Genomic DNA, 19,759 nt, shown 5'->3' on the forward strand with positions numbered 1-19,759 from the left:
AGTGTGTTACACATAATAATTAAATATACAACAATAGCAACTCTCCTCTATATTATACTATATGTAAGAAGGAATTCAAAATACAGAACAAAGTAATCATTTACCAGATAGTTCTGGCCCTCACTTTCTCACACAAAGTATTTTAGATCTTTGCATGCAAGTCTAATGATGAATAACTAAATAGATAATGTATTAATGTATTAATATAATATATTTAAAGATTCAAATACATCTAGAGCAAAGTATGGGGCAAAATGTGGAATATACTGTGGATATGAAAGGTGAATCCAGTGAAAAAGTACTGCTATTTGGCCATTCAGTGACGTATATCTTTTTCCTTTTACTGTAAATATGAACAGATTGTACATGTACAATTCATTTCAACCATGGGAACCATACCAACATCACTGTGTGCAAGTATTTTGCACTTTTGTTGGGCTAAATTAACCAGTGCTTTGAACAACAACAACAAAAGATAAACTTATGACAATCAACACTCAACACGTTGACATTCACATTTGTATTTTATTTGCCATCCCTTTATAATTCTTTTAGTTATCTCACAAAAATAGAAGGAGCACACAATATCACAGCTCTGACGCAGGTTTGGGCCATAAAGACAGAGGCTTTTCAAAACACTCAAAAGTATCAGGTAATCAACAGCTTTCACTTTTGGCAAAACAACAGAGAACATGAGGGGCTTCTGTTACACATTAAGGACTAATCTCACTACCTGCTTGGCATGACCTTTACTGATTACAACAGCACATTGGTGGCTACAGGGATAAGCTTAGGAATTGCATAGGTTCAAACAGTAACTGCAAATGACTGAGCTGTAAGGATCAGAGGGGAGATAATGAGAACATAAGCCTTCAGTTGCACAGTACCTACACAAGCCTGAGAGACAGTTGCTTTGAAAAATAGCCACCCCTTCAATGTTTCTGCAAATTTAATTATACTACAAAAGGATGTCATTTAATTTTATTTCACGTTTTTGCAGATTTCTACTCAAAATACTCAATTTTTGGAAAATACAATCTAGATTTTTGTGAATGAATAAAACTGAAATAGCACAGAAAATGTTTAAACCCATTTGATTCAGCAAGATAGCTGCCACATTGTGCTACATCACATCTTTAGACAAAATGAAATGTACCATAATGGACCATTATTCTCATTGAAAATGGGCATGTGTTAGTAACCAATGTGCTTTAAAAGTTTGTGGCTCTATTCTCAGTAAGATTCAGAGTAGGAGGGTGAGGATTTATGTTTGATTTGAACCCAAAGGAGGTGGACTTTCATCACTCAAAAGGTAATTTTATTCCATACTATCTGTGAGAGTGCCATAAAGCGAAGACTAACCAGCACCTGAAATCCCATTAAGATGTACTGAAGGGACTGAACTGAAGCGTTCTTAGAACCCTTGTTAGAGTGTAAAACAACATGATAATACAATAATCCCTGTGAAAATTCATCCCTATTGAAACAAAGAGTGATCAAAGAGGATCTGTTATTTTAATGTACTCATTCACAAAAAAAGTTTTGAATTACTTTTCCACTTTCAGAATGTATTTTGAGTAGATCTCACAAAAACATATATGCATTTTGAAATCATTTTATAGCATGACAAAATGGGCAAAAAAATAAACGGGGGTGGGGGTAAACTTCCCAAAGCGATGGCAGATGGGAAGCAAAATGACTTTGTGGTTTGATTCTAAGGAAACATCTACATTGCTGATCACTTGCATTCTTGCTTCTCATAATTTACAAGATGAAGCCGATTACTCATTTTTTAAAAGCAGAACAACGTTAATGACTCAACCCTCTGTCTGATAAGCAACCAGTTCTACAGCGGCAATATTGCATCTTAATTTAAAGACTGGCTGAGTAAGCCATTTTCACACCTCACAGAGCCCCTCACAAATGACTGTAAATCAGACAATTTATTTCCCAAGTGATTCCACTGTTGAACAGTTAAGTGTAATATGGAGTGCAGACTTCCAAAGGACAGCAAGACTGGGGCACAGTAAGCCAATACGGTTCAAACTCTCAGAGAGAGCGATGTAACTCTTACTACCTGAGAGAGAATTTAGGGGGCCTGTGCTTTCAAAAAGAGATTTTAATGACAACATTACCGTTGCCATATCTGCAGCAAGGTCAAAGAACAACACAAGTAGGCTACTGTAAAACACACCCAACAACTCTGGCAATGACTCCACACACACATACATACTTATCATAACACTGTATACCAACACACATTAACATAACATTCAACAACACTGCCATGCTTTTTGATATGAATTTTGTGATCACTAAAACTGGTAAAGCAAAACATAGCTTTACAAAGCACAACTTCAGCAAAATTCTATTTTTGCCACTGTAGAGCAATGACTATGAAATGAAACAGGACTGAGCTCCAGCAGGTGAGCTCCCATTGCGCAGTAAACTGTCAAATGTTTTGATTAAAAATATAACCTTTCATCAGTCTACGTAAACAAACAAAACATAGGCTCACTTTCTTTTCACACGGTAAGAGATGGAATAAGAGATGGAGTTCAGCCTAATCTTCCAAGTTAAACAAAGACTAGGATTGTCAACTATACGTTTTACGGTATTGACAATTATTGAGTAGATATAAGGAAGAAAAAAACCTCCTCAACACACAATTCCACAAAGAGGAACGAAATATATAGTATTCTTCAATATTCTTCGGTGATTATGGTGTTAAGAATCATATATGGGATTTTTTTATTATTATTATAGACTAATATTTATTTCATACATTCATTCTCTAACACTCTATTCATATTAACATTTATTAACAGGAAACTAAGAATATATATATGTATATATATTCTCAATATGTTTTCCACAAGTAAAGTAATATGTTTTCCACAAGTAAAGCTTTATGACAATGACTTAATATATACACAGGAAGAAGAACCAATCATATGGTCACTGGATTAGAGCCTGCAGGGATTGCAGATATATATTTACATAAGCTAGGAGTAAACAAATGACAGGAATGTAGGATTGCACAATGTGGAATGAATATTAGATAGATGCAGTCATAAAAAAGGGGTGAAAATAATTTCTGAAATTATGTTATACTAGACTCATGTAGAATGCATCTACTCTACTTTGTTAGTGCCACAGAAAACTGACCTGAATGGTCATGAATGGTCTCTCTCTCTCTCTCTCTCTATATATATATATATATATATGACAGCTAATGCTAACGCCTTCCTACTAGACTGTTGCTTATTCATAGTATTTTCATGATGTCACATGCATTTCCTACTGATATGGTGCATTGCTAAATTACCTTTGTTTGTCATTTAATACCAAAACAACCTATTGCTTGCCTAACAAAATGATTGTATGGTGACATAATTAAATAAAATATAAGCTCTAAAGTGTGGCAGCAAAAACAAAATGAGTCCATGTTTTAAAGATACTATAGGTAAGAATGTTTAGTTGGTATTTTGTATGAATCTAGCAAAACTTTTCTTCTTAAATGCTTGGGAGTAATTCATGAGATGCTATGAGAGAGTTTGGCAGAAACACTGCAAGAACTCAGCAAGTCTGCAATCAGCTTCTCAGATTATTTTATGGCACTTCACCCTTCCAACCAATCAGGGATACTTCCAGGAGGGACAGTGTCCCACTCTTCCTGTCAATCACACTTACTTATACTTAGTATGGCTGTAGGACTGCAGAGGGATGGGTAAGAGGGAGCAGGGAATGTAGAGAGGCAGGAGGTGTGGTTTTGGCTGTTTTCCAAATCTAAAACTCAATTTGATGTCATTTTTCAATCTAATCTATAGCAGCTTTAAATTGTTCAGGATATTCCATCCATCTTATTAGTCAGCCAATAGCAATATACAGTCAGACACATAAAACAGCCCTGACAGAGACAACATTTATGCCACTGTGCAAATCAGGCCATGTGAAAAATTGTTATATTTTTTTTCAAGCAAGTTTCCCCTCTAGAAGAAATAAATTGACCTAATTTTCTATAGCTGGAGACAAATGGTCATTTACTTTTTCCATGGTTGTACCTTACAATGTGCAAATAACTCCAGGGAGAAACAAACTCAAAAAAGGCAAACAACGACAAATTTACTTGTGCACAATAATAACTACAACCACTTCTAACTATGCCTATAGTACATTACAACAATGATGTTCTTCTATTGTTTTGCTATTAGACATAATGCAATATTATGGAAACAAACTGGATAGCAATATTATGTCCTGATTCACAGAAAGATGTAATGGTTAGTTTTTATAAAGGATGACGTTAGTGCATGGGCCACTCTTTAACCATGGGACAATACATTATGTATAGAGACGATAAAGCGGATAAAATGTGAGTTGGTGAGAGGGTGAGACAGATGGGAGATGAAGAGAAGCCAGACACAATGCAATCAATACTGCGGAAAGGGCAGGAATGAAGAAGCACTGAAAGGAGAGTGGCGTTTCTACTGTAGGAGCTGGAAAGATGATGATAGCCAGGGGGTGCAAGGAGCTAGCTATGAGAACAGTGTTGATTGCTGTTATGCTATGCCAGTCTATAATCCAGTGTTACAGCTTCTATAGGGCCGTCTACAAGTCGATGAGCTGGTCCACCAGCAGCAGGGAGCGGGCCAAGCTGGGCAGGCTGGATTCAGAGCCGCCACTGTTACTGCGCGAGTGGCCTCCTGAAACTGGCCGGAAAGACAAGGGAAGGCAGGGGACAGGACAAATATAGGCAGACAGAGGGGAAAAAAGCAAAGGAGCAAGGAGTCACAACAAGCAAACAAAGCAGTCAAGGAAGGGGGTGAGAGGTCGAGAAGAAGAGAGAGGGAGAGAGAGAGAGAGAGAGAGAGAGAGAGAGAGAGAGAAGGCAAAATTTACCTATTTACCTCTAATGGTCTTGAAACACCCATAACTGAGCCTCAGTGGATGCAAGAATAGTGTATATGCACCTGATCCTGTCATTAATCCTTATTAACTATACTTTCAATGAGATTAAATAATTAGAATGTAGGAATAAAATAAACTAGCGTGGCACTGATTGGAACCCAACAAACAGCCTATCCCTGGTTGTGGTTTATCAATCCTACAGACCCACCTGTGCTTCCTTGAGGCTTACCTTGGGATGCAGAGTTTTTTCGGCCGGTGACAGGGATAGGATCGAACTCATCCTCTGTGACTGCCTCTGCGCTGACTTGGTGCGGCTCAAAGTCTGAGATCAGGAGGGAGGAGTCTGCAGAGGATTGATACAGAGAGGGGAAAAAAGAACAGAGAAGACAACAACGGGGTGAGGATTAATATATTAGCATGAAAGCCCAGAAAAGATAGATAGATAGGATAGATGAGGGATAGAAGGGGTGAAAAGATAAGAAGTAGAAGTAGTGTGACAATAATATTGTGGTCAGTCAAAAGAGCGAGCAACTAGTCATTAATTTTATTACTCCAACCTTAGAGTAGATGGTTCTTCCTCACAGGTGGAAACAAAACTGAGCCTGAGTCGCTGGATGAGGCAGTCTCTGTCCAGACAACCAACCATTTTGCTCCATTACAATAAGCCATACTCATAAGTCCTTTAGACTCTGAAGACTTGCCTGCTTTAGGCTGTGTGGAGTCTCCAGACAACAGACTGAAATCATCCAAAGCAGAGGCAGCAGAGGTGGGAGCAGAAGAGATGGAGGAGGTGGCACTGCTCCCTGCAGGAGGAGCGGACGGGCCAGAGATCAGAGAGCAGCCCAGAAGAGAGTCCTCCGCAGTAAGAGGATCTGGGACGGGACAGGAGGAGAGAGGAAATGTCAGCTCAAGGTGAAAGCACAAAGTGGAAAAAGATATAGATAAATGGATCGACGACTCTACCAATTTTCTTTTTTACTGTTTACAAATATTTCAAGATTTTATTAACTCTTAGAAGCTAAAAGTCAAAGTTTCAAGGACGCTACCCACAATGGTTAGTGCCTTGTGGGTAAAAAAAAAGGATAAATAAGCTTTCTCTTGGATTCTAAATGTAAATACATCAAAAAGGTGCTGGGATGGGTTTCCTGCAAGGTTTTGTAGCGCTAAGGATTTAGTAGTTCTTCAACACATTCATTCATTTCATGAGTGTTTCCTGAAACCCACGACACCCAATATTATGTTATAAGAGGATTTGGCAACATTTTCACCTTTGTGTGTGTATTTCTCATGTTTAGCACATTGTCAATTAGTTTTGAATCATCTCAAAAGCACTGTAGCAGTGAAATGGCTACAAATGTTTATATTGCACATTGGAAAGTTGATCAAAGGGCTCAAACAGATTTTGAAACACGCACATGCCTACTTGCATAGAGGCACACACACACACGCACACACACACATACACAAACCTTTTGCAGACTCCTCCACAGAGCCACCAAAGGGATCAGCCAAAGACAAAAGGTCAGGGAGCATGAGTGAAGACGTGTCTGGAGATTTGAGTCCTTCAATCAGCTTCTCTAATGGCCAGTGAAGAAAAATTGAGAAGAAAAGACATACTTGAGCAAAGCACACTGACGATGACAGCAATGAAAAATCATAACAAAAGAAAGTGAAGAGAGTGAGAGCGGCAATTTCCTGTTGGTGCACCTTATATGGTCCAAAGGAAAAAGTAGGAAAAGGTGGATAGTATAGCTACAGACAGATAAATACAGGACAAAGGACTGGGTTAAAAAGATAATCCTCACATCAGTCAAGTTAAAAACATAGCAGTGTGTAGGTCAAATGATGGTGAAAAGCTGCTGTCTTAGTGAACCATTTGTTCAATCGACCCAGAAATGACATATGAAGGACTAACCAACCCCACTGAGGTGAGTCATGTTTATTAATTTCATTAATTTGTAAAAGATGTGATTATTAGCAGTTTTCTCAATTATTATGAGGCCCACATTAGAGGAATTTGGGCTACAAGAAACCACTCTGACTTCAGGAACAAATTATTAGAAAATTAGAATTAAGAAAAAGTAATGGTTTGCAGGCATATACTTTTATGTATCCAAATTTTATTACATTTCAGATGATTAAGTGTTAAGCTAAGTTGGAAAAGCATCAGCATAACTGAAGTCTTGCTATACAGTATATACTGTATAAATATTGCTATATATGTTTGTTTATGTCTGTCTTAGCCCAAACATGAAGAGGGCAGATAATATGGCCTCTTGGGTCTTTATCTCAAGTGCTTCATGTATTTCCTCTAGGTTTCCTGGAATGTTAGCAGAAGAGGAAGAAAAAGGCTTTTAGAGATGTTTTTGGAAAACAAAATAATTATCTTTTACCATTTGTTGACTCTCTGTTGTGGCACAGGACATAAAAAAATATGAGAAAAGTGCAGCATTTTTTTTTAGGATTTAATGGATGTACTCCTTATCCTTCAATACTGGAAAATCACACACTAAGAATACCGCATGATCACAACTACAGATCATTCAATTCATATCTCATATTCAAACTTATTGCTTGCAAAGACAGTGCTTATTTTACAACAACAAACAAAAGGAATATAGCAAGGCCTTTTTGTGAGAGCTACATGGAGTGCTTTCCACCACAGACAGGGATCCTTACCTGGTGTATCTGAGAGATCTAGGGCACAGAAAGGATCTGGGACAGTCAGCAGTGAGGCTCCCGAATCCACATCAAGAATGGCTGATGGTCTTTCAACTAGGAAACAATGACATTGCAAAAGAGTGGGAGAAAGCAAAGAGAGAGGGAAGAGAGAAGGAACAGGGAAGGTATCTTCAAAAACCCTCATTCAAGTTCCTCAAGGCTTCTCTGCCCTCTAGCGAAGCCTAAAAGGTATTTAAATACCTTTTAGGTCAGCATGAAGCAGGACGATGGCTTTTGCTCCACTCGTCTCCGACTGTAAATGGCAGGTTCAGTGCAAATCACTACTAACATAATGATTGCAAGTGATAATCTTGGCCCTGCATTTTGATGACAGTATACACCATACATGTGAAATTGTTATGTGCATAATAATATGCCTGTGGTTATTGGCTAACAAAATGTAAATAACAATGTTGGGCAAGTTGGGCAACCACTTGTGCATTATTGATTGGGGCACTTTCATGCTGGAGATGAAGAAAAAAAATGGGACCATGGGACCAAATGTACCATGTCTCAAGGTAAGAATAATGTGCTTCATGTTGTTTTTCAAATACATGAAATAATAAGGTACACCCTGAATAAATTTGAAGAATAAATGCTTGCATATAAAACAGTGACCAGGCCCGATTAGACTGCTCCATGCGTGGTTTGATATATTTAAGTTGTTTAGGCCAATTACAACAATTAAGACCAATTCCAGTTACTGGAGTGAGAGCAGGGATGTTGTTGAGGTTAACAAATGAGCATCTCCCATCATAGATGTTTTGTGGAATTAGGCCCAGGACACTTCCAGGAGAAGCAACAGTAATTCCCTGCATCCTGGAGCCTCATCTTTCTATTCCCACACATCAAACCAATGCACTTCTACATTGAACCTGCATTTACACCTTGGCTTACATATTAAGAAATATCAAAAATTGGCAATGAGATGCTGACTGCCGGGAAATAAATTAGTAAAACCGCACATTGCTCTCTACTTGCTGTAACTCTATATTTATCTTACACGTTTCAGCTACAATTCCTCCATCAGAGTGTGTTACATATAAAGAAAGAAACTAGTCAGCATGTCAGTATGACTCGGCACAGTTGACCCTTCTGGCTTGAAACACCACACTCACACTCAGCAGTTCAGAAACCACATCGAACCAACATTTAAAGGCTAAAGAGACTTGAAATAGCCTGCTCAGAAACTGCACTGCATCGGGAAACAACAGGTTTGATCATGTAAAAATAGCTGTGGATGATGTATGACTAACCAATTCTTCTACTATAGTTAGACCATGAAATGGGTTTCCACACTTTGAACCGCAACTGGAGCCTTTCTTTTCAGCCAGAGCCAATGGCTGCTCTTTTCAGCTGCTTGTGAAGCTGCCTGTTTGGCCTGGCAGAAGTGTTGAACAACAAACTCTTAAAGAACAGACTAAATAAACTGGTAGTGGACAGGGCTACACACACCCACAGTACCCAAACTCCACAGGTCACACTCTGGCTTTCAAGCCCTGCTGTTGAGCCTTGGCTGCTAATTCAGTGTATCTAAGCTTCTTCCTTTCATATGCTTCATCTTCCATGTCTTCCCATGGTACATTGAGCTCTATAAAGTTACAGCCTGCTGAATGTTGAACTACAATACCAGGTCAGGTCTTACCCTGACTATCTCTGCTCAGACTTGAGATTTCAATCTCAGTGTGAGCTACCTTGCCAAAGTCTATAGAAACTTGAAGCTAATTCACGTTTAGTATTTTGGATTGATTTTCACTCCAAACATCTGCTTTGTTTTAACAGACATTGTCACTGAATGCAGACCTTTTAATGTCAACAAGCTGCCTAACAGGTGATCATTGTGAAATGATGGGTGAGAAGTGATTTACACCAGATCAGGCAGCAGACATTTATGCACATGGCCCATTAAGCAGAAGTTGAAATATGCAGAGCCGCCAACAAAGCTGCACACAAGCAGTTGATGGAAATTATGAACTGGGGAAAGAACAGCACTTTGTCAAGAAAGTCATTTAATAATGTGCTATAATAAAATCAAAGCCTCAACTGACAGCAATGGGGTAATTTTCCAAAATGTCCAAAACAGTCAAAAGGTATAGTGTGCCTTACCAGTTTCCTGGAGTGTATTTTCAACAGGTGAGGCCTGCAAGCCGGGTATTAAGTCTTCAGAGGACATTATCTCAGGTTCTGAAGGTATGTCTGATAAAAACAAAGTCCAAGTTACTTCCATTACTGTCTACCACACACACACACACACACACACACACACACACACACACATACACATCTTACCATTAGGCTTTTTGTCAAAGTCATTGGTTAACAGGTCCGCTGCAGTGAGGTTGGAGAAGTTGTCATCATCAAAAGGGTTCCATGCAGGCTGTGTGGGGGTGTTGGTGGCAGAGCCAGAGGCAGGCGCAGCAGGCGCAACTGTGCTGCTGTCCTGGCCTGCATCACAAACACCGGGCTGCACAGACTGGATGTTCGGCTGAGTTGTAATGAGTGATCTAGAGGGAAGGAAAAAAACACATACAATTATATTATAAATGAGAAGAAAAACAGGAAAAGAACTGAACTTGAATCCCTCTGGATGGATGTCAGAATTTAAGATCTTGTCCAATTTGATAGTGACAGAGTGTGTGACCAAACCAATGCGCATTTGAGGTCATGGTTTTACTCCAGTAAATGTGTCGCTTACTGGTTGAGGGCAGCATCTCCAGCAGCTCCTTGTGGTTGTTGTGAGGAGTCGTTCACTGGACCTCCAGTAACAGCAATCTGTGTGGTGTCACCCGGGACACGCCTTTGGCCCCGCTCTTCAGTAGTCTTTGGGGACGCAGGTGGAGTCTGACTCTGGTTGAAAGAGGCATGGCGTGACAAGGAAAGCAAAGGACAGTAGATCAACAAATTACAAAATCACAGAAAGTCTCACAGCCAAATTCATGCATTTAAATGCAACAGCAGAGGGGTAACAAGCCATGTTGGTAAGTTTTCATTTATAAACAGTCAAATATTTTGGTGAAAGCAAACACATTCTTAGGGATAAGAAATAGAAACGGAGATGAGGCCAAGCGTTGAATGCTGACGGCATCAGGACGATAACGGATGGATGCATGGATGGATGGATGTACGGATAGATGGATGGAAGACATAAATGTTACTCAAGACCATGCAAGTTAGTTAAAGATTTCGTCCAAAAGCAAAAGAATGGGGAAAATGATTCATTCTGACAACTCGACAATGATGGTGATGTTCAGGCAGGGTTTGAAGTTGGATGGTTAGCAGCAGGCCAGTTACCGTCTTCTCTATCTCAGCTGCTTTTTGGCTGATCTCAGTGGAGCTGGACTGCACCTGGGCAGGTGACGGCTGGGTTATCTGTGGCTGGAGAATAGGTTGCTGCTGAGATGCAGATGGCTGACCAGAGGCTGGTTTGGTGGGAGAAGGCTGAGCTGCGGGCTGCTGAGCCTGGCCAGCTTGTTTACGTCGAGCTGGGCGTTGGGGTGGGGCTGGGCTAGATGGAGGCTGGGCTGCTTGCTGCGAGATGGGACTGGCCAAAGGAGGAGATGTGATCTGTTGCTGAACTGTGGGCTGTGCTTGGGCTTGTGGTTGGGCATCAGTCTTGGTCACGGACGATGCTCCTCCCCCTGCTGTTGTGATCTCTGCTCCTGTAGCTGCTATTGGCTGCACAGGCTATCACACAAAGATGGATGACACAATCTGTTGTCACCAAACCCTTACATCTGGAAACCAGGTTCATCTGATAAGAATAATCCTCTAAGTGCTTCAGGACACAAAAGCAACTGAACATGTGACGGTAGCCATTTGTATGTCAGTCCCCACCCAGACATGCACAGCCTAACATGCATTACAGGTTTACTGAAGATTTGCCTTCTGCATTCATTTGTTTTTCCTTTTCAGATAAAAGACAACACAGATTTGTTTGTATTAATTTGCACCTGCACACAAGTCTTTCAGTTATTTAGTGTAGCATGACTTTATGTACCTGCTTCTGCTGAGCCACAGCCTGACTGGAGCTGTTCTGTGACTGGCTGATAGCTGCCTGCGGCAGAGCTGAAGTCTGTGCCTTCTGCGACTGGAGAGCTGCAGCTGGCTGAGAGAGGTCTAGGCTGACTCCTGTGGGAGGTGAACAAGAACAGACTACTTGTTACTCAAGAGCATGAAAATATTTTGCATTCCATTTAGCACTGTGCAGAATAATGTAAATATCAAACAACACAAATATCTCTGTGGGGACATTTGAGATTATGCTTAGCGTAAACAAAATTTATAAAACAGGATTTTATAATCGCTGATAAAAAAAATCAATAAGATTTGTATCAGGTACAAAAAAGTATATCAACTGAATCAGCATTAAGTGACACAGTAGAGCACAAATAGAGAAAAAGATGGCTCTTCATCGCTGCAGCAGCCTCACTGGCTTTGATTGGCTCAGGAAGTTTAGAAGAAATTACAGAATTATTGGATTATGGAATAGAATGCAAAAACTTTAAAGTCTTACATATTTACTTTAGTCGTGTAAGAAGAGTCAACAGATGGTGCCATTAAAGTTATCATTTGACATAATTAATTATTTAAGGGAAAATTTATTTTTCAAACTTTCACATATTTAAATCAGAAATCTATATAGACACTCCACAACAAAGCACTACCCGGCCCAATGGCACACAGACAAGGTAACGACACATTCACACCACAACACGAGATCCACCACAGTGCAGCGGAAACTTCCTGATTCTTGCAGCTCTGCAAATCGTCGTTCAAAAGATGGCACACCTCAGTGAGCGAGGCCTTATCCAAGAGCACAGGCGTCTGTTAAACTCAGAACATTTAAAAGATTTGGCCTGGTAATGCCATCTATTTTGACGTTCTCTTAAAGCTGAAATATGCAACTTTTTTTCACATGAAAATTTAAATAAATAATTAGGATAGATTATACAATATCGGTCTGTGTCTGTCTGTGACCCTGTGTCTACACGTCCATAATCCTGGTCCTCAGGCATAAAAAAACAACTTAAGTACCATTGTGCAGTACTTAAGTCAAGGTCTGAATCGGTACAGACTGGAATTGCTCTGACAGATTACTAATATCGTTAAAGAGGGAGAATTTCTCCTACACTTCCTTCAGCAGAGTGGTACTCCTCTGATTACAACTGTGGGGACATGGGGATCAGGACTGAGTACTGCACTCACCTATGGGCTGAGCTGCTCCAGCAGGGATATTAGCCCGCTTGCGAGGGGTGAGGGCAGCAGGCTGGATGGGCAGAATGCCGGCAGTAGGCTGAGTATGGGCTGCTTTCGGCCTCTGTCGAGGGGTGATGGAGGTTTCAGTGGTGGGAATTGGATCTGTCAGTCTGGGAACAAATGAGGACATTAGCCTTCTTGTCAATCATGACAAACACAGTGTTCAAATAATTAGCTCACAAATATCAAAATACTGGCTGGATCCAACTTCTTCCACAATTAATAAAACAACAATGACTAGAGAAACTTAAAGAGGAAATTTTAAGATTTTAAGCAATGATATATCTTTAAAATGTTAGAATTAATTGAGAGGGATCAATTTATGAAGAACATCTGAAAAGACTGTAATAATACATATACGCCAAACCCAGCAAACCCACACACACACACACACACACACACACCCACCCACACCCCCTTTGTGTTACTACAGCTTCAGTGGGAATATAATGTAAGCAGGTCATGCTCACCTGGCCTTAGTCTGAGTCTGGCTTTTCTTCGCTGCAGCAGCCTCACTGGCTTTGATTGGCTCGGGAAGTTTAGGAGGAATTGGAGAATTCTGGATTATGGAATAAAATGCAAAAACTTTCAAGTCGTAAATATTTACTTTAGTCATGTAAGAAGAGTCAACAGATGGTAGCATTTGATATAATGAATTACTTATTATTTTTCAAACATTTAAACCAGAAATCTACATAGAAATTCCCCACACAGCACTGGTACACAGACAAAATTTCACAAGACAAGGTAACAACACATTCAAACCACAAAATTCATCACAGTGCAGTGGAAACTTCCTGATTCTTGCATCTGGCTGTTTCTACTGATGTTATTAAGGCATCTGTTTATGTAGGTCAGGCACAGAACCCAAGGCATGCCCCACCGAATTCAACAGGAGAATCAACCCCAGAGAAAAGGAAGACAGACAGGCCCAAATATGCCACCACAGTTGACCCCAGTGCTGAGAGAGACTGACCTTCACATTCTGAACAGGGCAAGTCCGCTGAGCTAGTTTAAAAGCAAAGTGGGACACCTGGAAGATATCTGGTCTTTTGTCTGGGTCTGGCTCCAGCATGTACCCTGACAAACACCATGCAGAAAGAAGAGAGTGAGACTCAAGACGTGGAAGTGGAAAAGAGCGACAAAAGTACGACTAGACAATAGTGACACCCAAACCTACAACCGTACTGAGCAAGACTGAAACCGGTGTTACTTAAAACATGAATCAATGCAAAAAGGAGGACTAACGGATGAGGCAGTGAAGATCGTAGGAGTAGCGGGAGTTATCTGGAATGGTGAAGCTGCCATCACAGATGGCCACCTGGCTTTCGCCGAAGGGCAGAGTGAAGAAGCACAACTTGTACAGCAAACAGCCCAGTGCCTGGAGAAGACAAACACATGGATGCCCCATCCACCAAACACACACACACACACACACACAAACAAACACACACACACACACACACACACAAAGTAAGTCAACAACAAAAAAACAGAAAAAAATACACATTTTCCTCTAAAGGTTTAAAAACGGTTTCTTCACAACCCAGAAGCAATCCTGGAAAATTTGTGCCCATAAAAGAAAAGCATTATTAGCACCTAAACCTCCCTCTTCTTTGGTTCTACACTGTCTATGAACTGGTATAATGTGGTAGATGAGACATATGAAAGGAAGAACCTTTGATACACCGAGTTAGCTGAGGCTAAACAGTGAGGCTGTAAAAATAGGGCAAGCCATATCTACTACCAGTTTACCCAGGAAGGTATGGATTTGTGATCAGGGCTTACATCAGGCCACAAAGGCAGCTTCTAAACAGCCGGAAATCTATTCATGACTAATAAGACAGTAGTCTTAGACAGCAGAAGTCTTTGATTATATCTTTCTGCAATGAGTACACTCATAAACCACAACACAAATGCTTGGCACTAGCAAACAGAGGCTATAATAAATCTATAAGGATTATCACAGGAAAAAGTGTTGTCAAAGTCTGAACTTCACCCACCCAGATATCTGCTTTAGTAGTGATAATCTTGTTGTTGTAGAGGTTCACCATCTCAGGGGCACGATATGATAAAGTTGTGTACCTGAAAGAATCCAGAAATAAACAATGAAGAGAAGAAACAAGAAAAGTACCTATTTGTGCTATGGTAACAAAATTGACACAACAAAACATTCAAAGTATTAGCTGCATATTCACCATTCATTGTGACCTGTGTCAGAATTGCTTGATACTATAATTAATAACCACAGCTGGTCAGTTCCATCTCAGTACTCTTGAGTCACTGATATAATGTTATTGTAATTAAAACGTCTCAGAAAGCTAGCAAAAACACAGCAAACAAAGTTACATGAAGTTGGTACATGGATTTGTCAATGCTTCCCCCAACACACAAAGCACCTACAACATTCAAATGCAACACAGCAATGCAGCACTGATGGAATTTTCCATTTGAAATTGAAGAATGTCTGCTGGGCTTGATCAACATAGATGAGGCATGCAAGGTACAAATGTTTCACTAAATGGTGATTTTAGCAATAACAAATGCGATTTTGCAGCAAGCAGAACTTCTTTTGCATAAAAGATTTTCAGCAGTGCTGTGCTGACCAAATAAAAATGAGGTGAGAACCTGGGACAAACTCAATAAGTCCACAGTAATCACAAGGTCACACATTAATAAAACATATCCTGCCAATTTCTGTGCTGCATTACCTAAAAGAAGTGATGAAGAGATGCTACAAAGATGCACCAAAAAAGATGCTAAGAGGCACAAACTTTTTGATTTCTTCCTCCACAGTGGCCACTCCTTCGGTCTGTGGGCTCTGGAACTTGTTGGTGGCGCTGCCAAAGTCACACAGCACATAATGACCCTTGTCATGCAAGAGGATGTTCTCTACCTGCGGATAAATAATGGATGAGACTCAAACATAGCCAGGCAGAGAATAAAGCAGTTTTGAGGATGACACTGGGTTAAAAATAAAGGGCCCAATTCAGACTTTGACTTAACCACTGCACAGTGGTGCGTGCCAATTCAAACCCTGCAGTTTTGCATGAGGAGAAGCGGCCTCCTGCATGATGCGCACTTGAGATGATGAATATGTAGATCAGGGCATGGCCACCTTCACATTATGATACGCAGATTGATTCTAACTCTGACTTAAGTCCATTGGTGTGCACCTTTACACATGCCAAAACCCTATGAAATGTCTAGAACTCATCATTTTCATGATGTAAATCAAGAAATTTGCTCACCAATAAACAGCAAATAAATGCACCAAGATCTGCATTATTGCGTCACAGTGCAATGCTGTTAATAGGTCTCTGAAACATTGCAAAGGTATATTTTATGTAATTTGACTGTGTCCTCTCTCCCCTCATTAGTCTGACCCATACTCATACACAGCTTCAACTCACACACAATTGGTTCACAACAGATCATCAAAGGAGACAGCATTACCTGGGTGCATGGAGAGTGCCAAGAAATTATTTAAATGTGATGAACAGGCGGCCAGTATATCCAGTGTGTATGCATGGGTAGCACTTTGATCACTATACTGTGTTGTCTATTGAAGAAAGATGATGGATGAGCTGACATGCCTCCTATGTCGCTCCAGGTAACACGCATCATTTCCATCCTAGTCATAGGTGCTGCGTTAGATGGACAGTGCGTCCGGGGATATCTTGGTAATATCTCAAGCCTCTGTTTCCTGCTGCCTGTCACAGCTCTTAGTAGCAATGATTGACATGTCAAAGAATATACTGTATGTACACTGTCCAGACACTATAGTGAAAAAGCACACAATCAAGAGCAGACTCCATTGTGTTGCAGGCTTTCCAAACATTGTAGTTCCCATCAACTGTACACATGTAAGCACCAGGGTGCCAAGCGCACAAGAACGGCTTTACAGGAATAGGAACAGACAGAGTTCCATGAACATTCAACTGGTAAGTGATAAAGATGTGGCCATAACAAGTGTTTGCAATGTGAGCAATGCAACTGGGGAGTGGCTTGTCAGTGAGTTGAGTAGAATGCAGCTGTCATTAAGAAACTCATCTTATCATTGCGATTTTTTAGAAGCAAAAATGCAGAATAGCTAAAATCACTTCAGATTTTGTAAAGAATTTTCTAAAAGTTATGTGTCACACCTGTGACCTCAAAGACACACAGACTGTTGACTGCTATGAACAACGTAAGTAAACACAGTGGGAAAGGATGGCACAGCGCACAGGAACAAGGTGCAAGGGGGTTTATTCACACAAAACATTATTGTTATGGGAAAAAAACGCAAAATTAAATTTTGCCAAACAGTTCAACACATTCTGCAAAAAAATGTGAAGAAATAAACGTGTTTCAAAAGCACCAGTTAACTAAAATAACACACAAGGATTAATCCCTAAACAAGCAATAAGCCATAGCATTAAATAAAATAGTTCAAACAAGAACTTCACCTCTCAAGGTTGAACCATGGACCTCACGCAGCACCTCAGTAGCCCCAGGAGTGAAGAGGATTAATTAGGCATTTTAAAGCAGTTTTACTCCATGTATTATTTATGCTTTTAAAATATTTATGGATTTTACCAACAGTAATCCTTGACGAGTCTCTTGTTCCTCTTTAACAAGGTTTTTGATGGTTTAACTTGGTTTGACTATTTGGGAGTGTGAGTGCTGCCGCCCCCCCCCCCCAGTGCATCTCATATTAGGCGACCTGGAACGTGTTCATCTGTTTGGCACAACCAGGAAGTGACAGAAGAGACAGGAGAGCAGAGTGACTTGGTGAGAGATTGTTTGAGAGTTATTGTTCTTTCTTTGTGAATCTTAATAAAGTGGAAGATACAGTGGATTATTGTCATGTGTTTGATGATCTTTTGTGAAAACAAAGTTGTAGGGAGATAGAAGGGGAAACCGATTTCACCCTGCTGTTACTTTGTGTGGGAGCGGACGCTCATTGACTGTGCACTGTCGTTATAGACGCAGAGGCACTGGCTTCTGAGCTGGTTGGGGCAGAGATTTTGGTGAGTTGATTGCAGGGAGCGGTGACATTGCATGCACTGTCACATTATGTTCTGTCCCGTGAATGTACCGAGGGCATGTTGACAATTCAATCTCAATGTGCCGAAAAGGAGAAATGTCCATGGCCTGATTTTCCACTGTACCAGTGGAAAGGAAAAAGAAGCCAAGGTTTTATATAAACCTGTGCACAAGTGAAGGCACGCCCAAAACCTTCGGTGTGCATGTTGAATTGTTCAGGTCTGAATAGGAACGGCTCAAACATGTGGATCTCAGTCCGCTAAAGACATAACTCTAAACAGTCTGAATTGGGCCCAAAGAGAACACGACAACAATGTGTAAACTATAGTATTTCAATAGGAAACCAATACAAAAATAAGGACATAGGGTGTGGTGTGATACAGGACACAAGTGTCAAAATGTTTCACCTTGAGGTCTCTGTGGATGATAGGTGCCTTGCGCTGGTGCAGGCGAGAAACGGCGTCACAAGTGTCACAGAAGATTTGTAGCACCTCAGCCTCAGTGAAGCCGGTCTGCAGCCTTTGATTCATCAAATTGACCACCTGCCCCCCTGCGAAAACATAAGATCCAATATATAGCAACCCAAAGAACAATAGGGGAGGTCAACTTTACTGGTATCTGATGGTATTTTTAATTGTATCTGTTATTCCACTATTACATTGGTCTGCATGATAGAAAAATTATCATATGGCTGAAAAAAATACAGTTGAAAATTTCTGCCAACACTACGCCACAGCTTTTCTCCTTCCTTTTTGAATACAAAGATCATTGCCATAGCAACAAAAAAAACATATGTAATTACTCCATAGGATTTCCATTATCTCTAGTTGAAAAGAATCTTAATCAGTCAGTAATTGTTTACCAATTAATTGCATGACTGCAAAACATCAAATAAAAGAGGATATGTACCTAATGTGTAGCATTTCTAACTGGCCATTGCTGAAGCTGCCACATTAAACAGACATGCGGAGATATGGTTTCTCCCAACAAGAGAAGTCAATGGAGAACGGTAGGATGTGTCTGCCTCTGCTGGTGACTAGTGAGACTGCAAGTAGATTAATTGTTTTCTGACTAGGTGATGTCACTGGTTACTGTCTTGCTGCTGCTGTTCAAGTGAGAGGAAGGAGTCACATTTAAGCACATCTTTCTCTATGACTGAAGATTCAGTACCTTAGCATCATATTATGTTTTCATCTGAAAACCGCACAGTGTTTGCTGTTTGTAATCTTTCCTGATTTCCTTTTACTAACCGTCTCTGATTCACTGCTGCTGTATAGCTCTGCTTAATGTTCTGGTTTTTCCTAACCATGATACTTTAAAAATAGCAGTAAATCAATAGACTAGAGTCTCAGATGGAATAAGAATGGAAAACTTTCCTGGGCTATCTTCCTGCATGGTAATACTTAATTTTGATATTTTCATATTGAGTTTTTTCTACCACAAGAATGGAAGTGAGAGAGAGAAGGAGGACCTTCTCCAGTTACTAGATCACTTCCCCACATCCAAATTTTCCTTGCCATTACGGAAATGTTGACCCTGTAGTTACATGTGGAGTAGTCATAACATAATTACTTAGAATATTCATTTCCATCTGCGGAAATAGGATGGAGGTACCAAAAAGTGTAATACGACACCATTTTTAGATATCACATTTACATAATCTTATACCTGACATAGTAGAACCTCATTTATTTCACCGGGGGCCAAATAGAGGTCATTTGGCTAAATTAAATGTTTTGGAATACCTGAACATGTTGAAGTTCCAGACCAAAGTCAATTCGTTGTCGAGTGAAAACCTTTTATCTCCAAAATGCCAAACTTTGCAGGAACTAAGAACAACAGT

General features: G+C 40.2%; 1 protein-coding gene across 1 annotated transcript in view; it reads right to left on the reverse strand.

Moving 5' to 3' along the window:
• Positions 1–19,759, reverse strand: part of LOC139658100 (AP2-associated protein kinase 1-like) — a 31,941-nt gene that overhangs the window by 2,729 nt on the left and 9,453 nt on the right. The window contains exons 4-19 of the mRNA XM_071536133.1: positions 18,324–18,466; positions 15,663–15,784; positions 14,892–14,973; positions 14,137–14,269; positions 13,865–13,968; positions 13,359–13,447; positions 12,838–12,998; positions 11,630–11,760; positions 10,924–11,316; positions 10,328–10,473; positions 9,922–10,136; positions 9,739–9,828; positions 7,591–7,686; positions 6,381–6,488; positions 5,613–5,783; positions 5,141–5,254 (exon numbers count right to left, since the gene is read on the reverse strand). Of these exons, the coding sequence (XP_071392234.1) occupies positions 5,141–5,254; positions 5,613–5,783; positions 6,381–6,488; positions 7,591–7,686; positions 9,739–9,828; positions 9,922–10,136; positions 10,328–10,473; positions 10,924–11,316; positions 11,630–11,760; positions 12,838–12,998; positions 13,359–13,447; positions 13,865–13,968; positions 14,137–14,269; positions 14,892–14,973; positions 15,663–15,784; positions 18,324–18,466 (2,298 nt within the window). The remainder of the gene's footprint in view (positions 1–5,140; positions 5,255–5,612; positions 5,784–6,380; positions 6,489–7,590; positions 7,687–9,738; positions 9,829–9,921; positions 10,137–10,327; positions 10,474–10,923; positions 11,317–11,629; positions 11,761–12,837; positions 12,999–13,358; positions 13,448–13,864; positions 13,969–14,136; positions 14,270–14,891; positions 14,974–15,662; positions 15,785–18,323; positions 18,467–19,759) is intronic.

The sequence above is a fragment of the Centroberyx affinis genome, unplaced genomic scaffold (genome assembly GCF_046629955.1).
Source record: "Centroberyx affinis isolate AG114_WGS23_722 - 3 ecotype Tasmania unplaced genomic scaffold, CSIRO-AGI_Caff_v1 ptg002832l_1, whole genome shotgun sequence".
Taxonomy (NCBI): Eukaryota; Metazoa; Chordata; class Actinopteri; order Beryciformes; family Berycidae; genus Centroberyx; species Centroberyx affinis.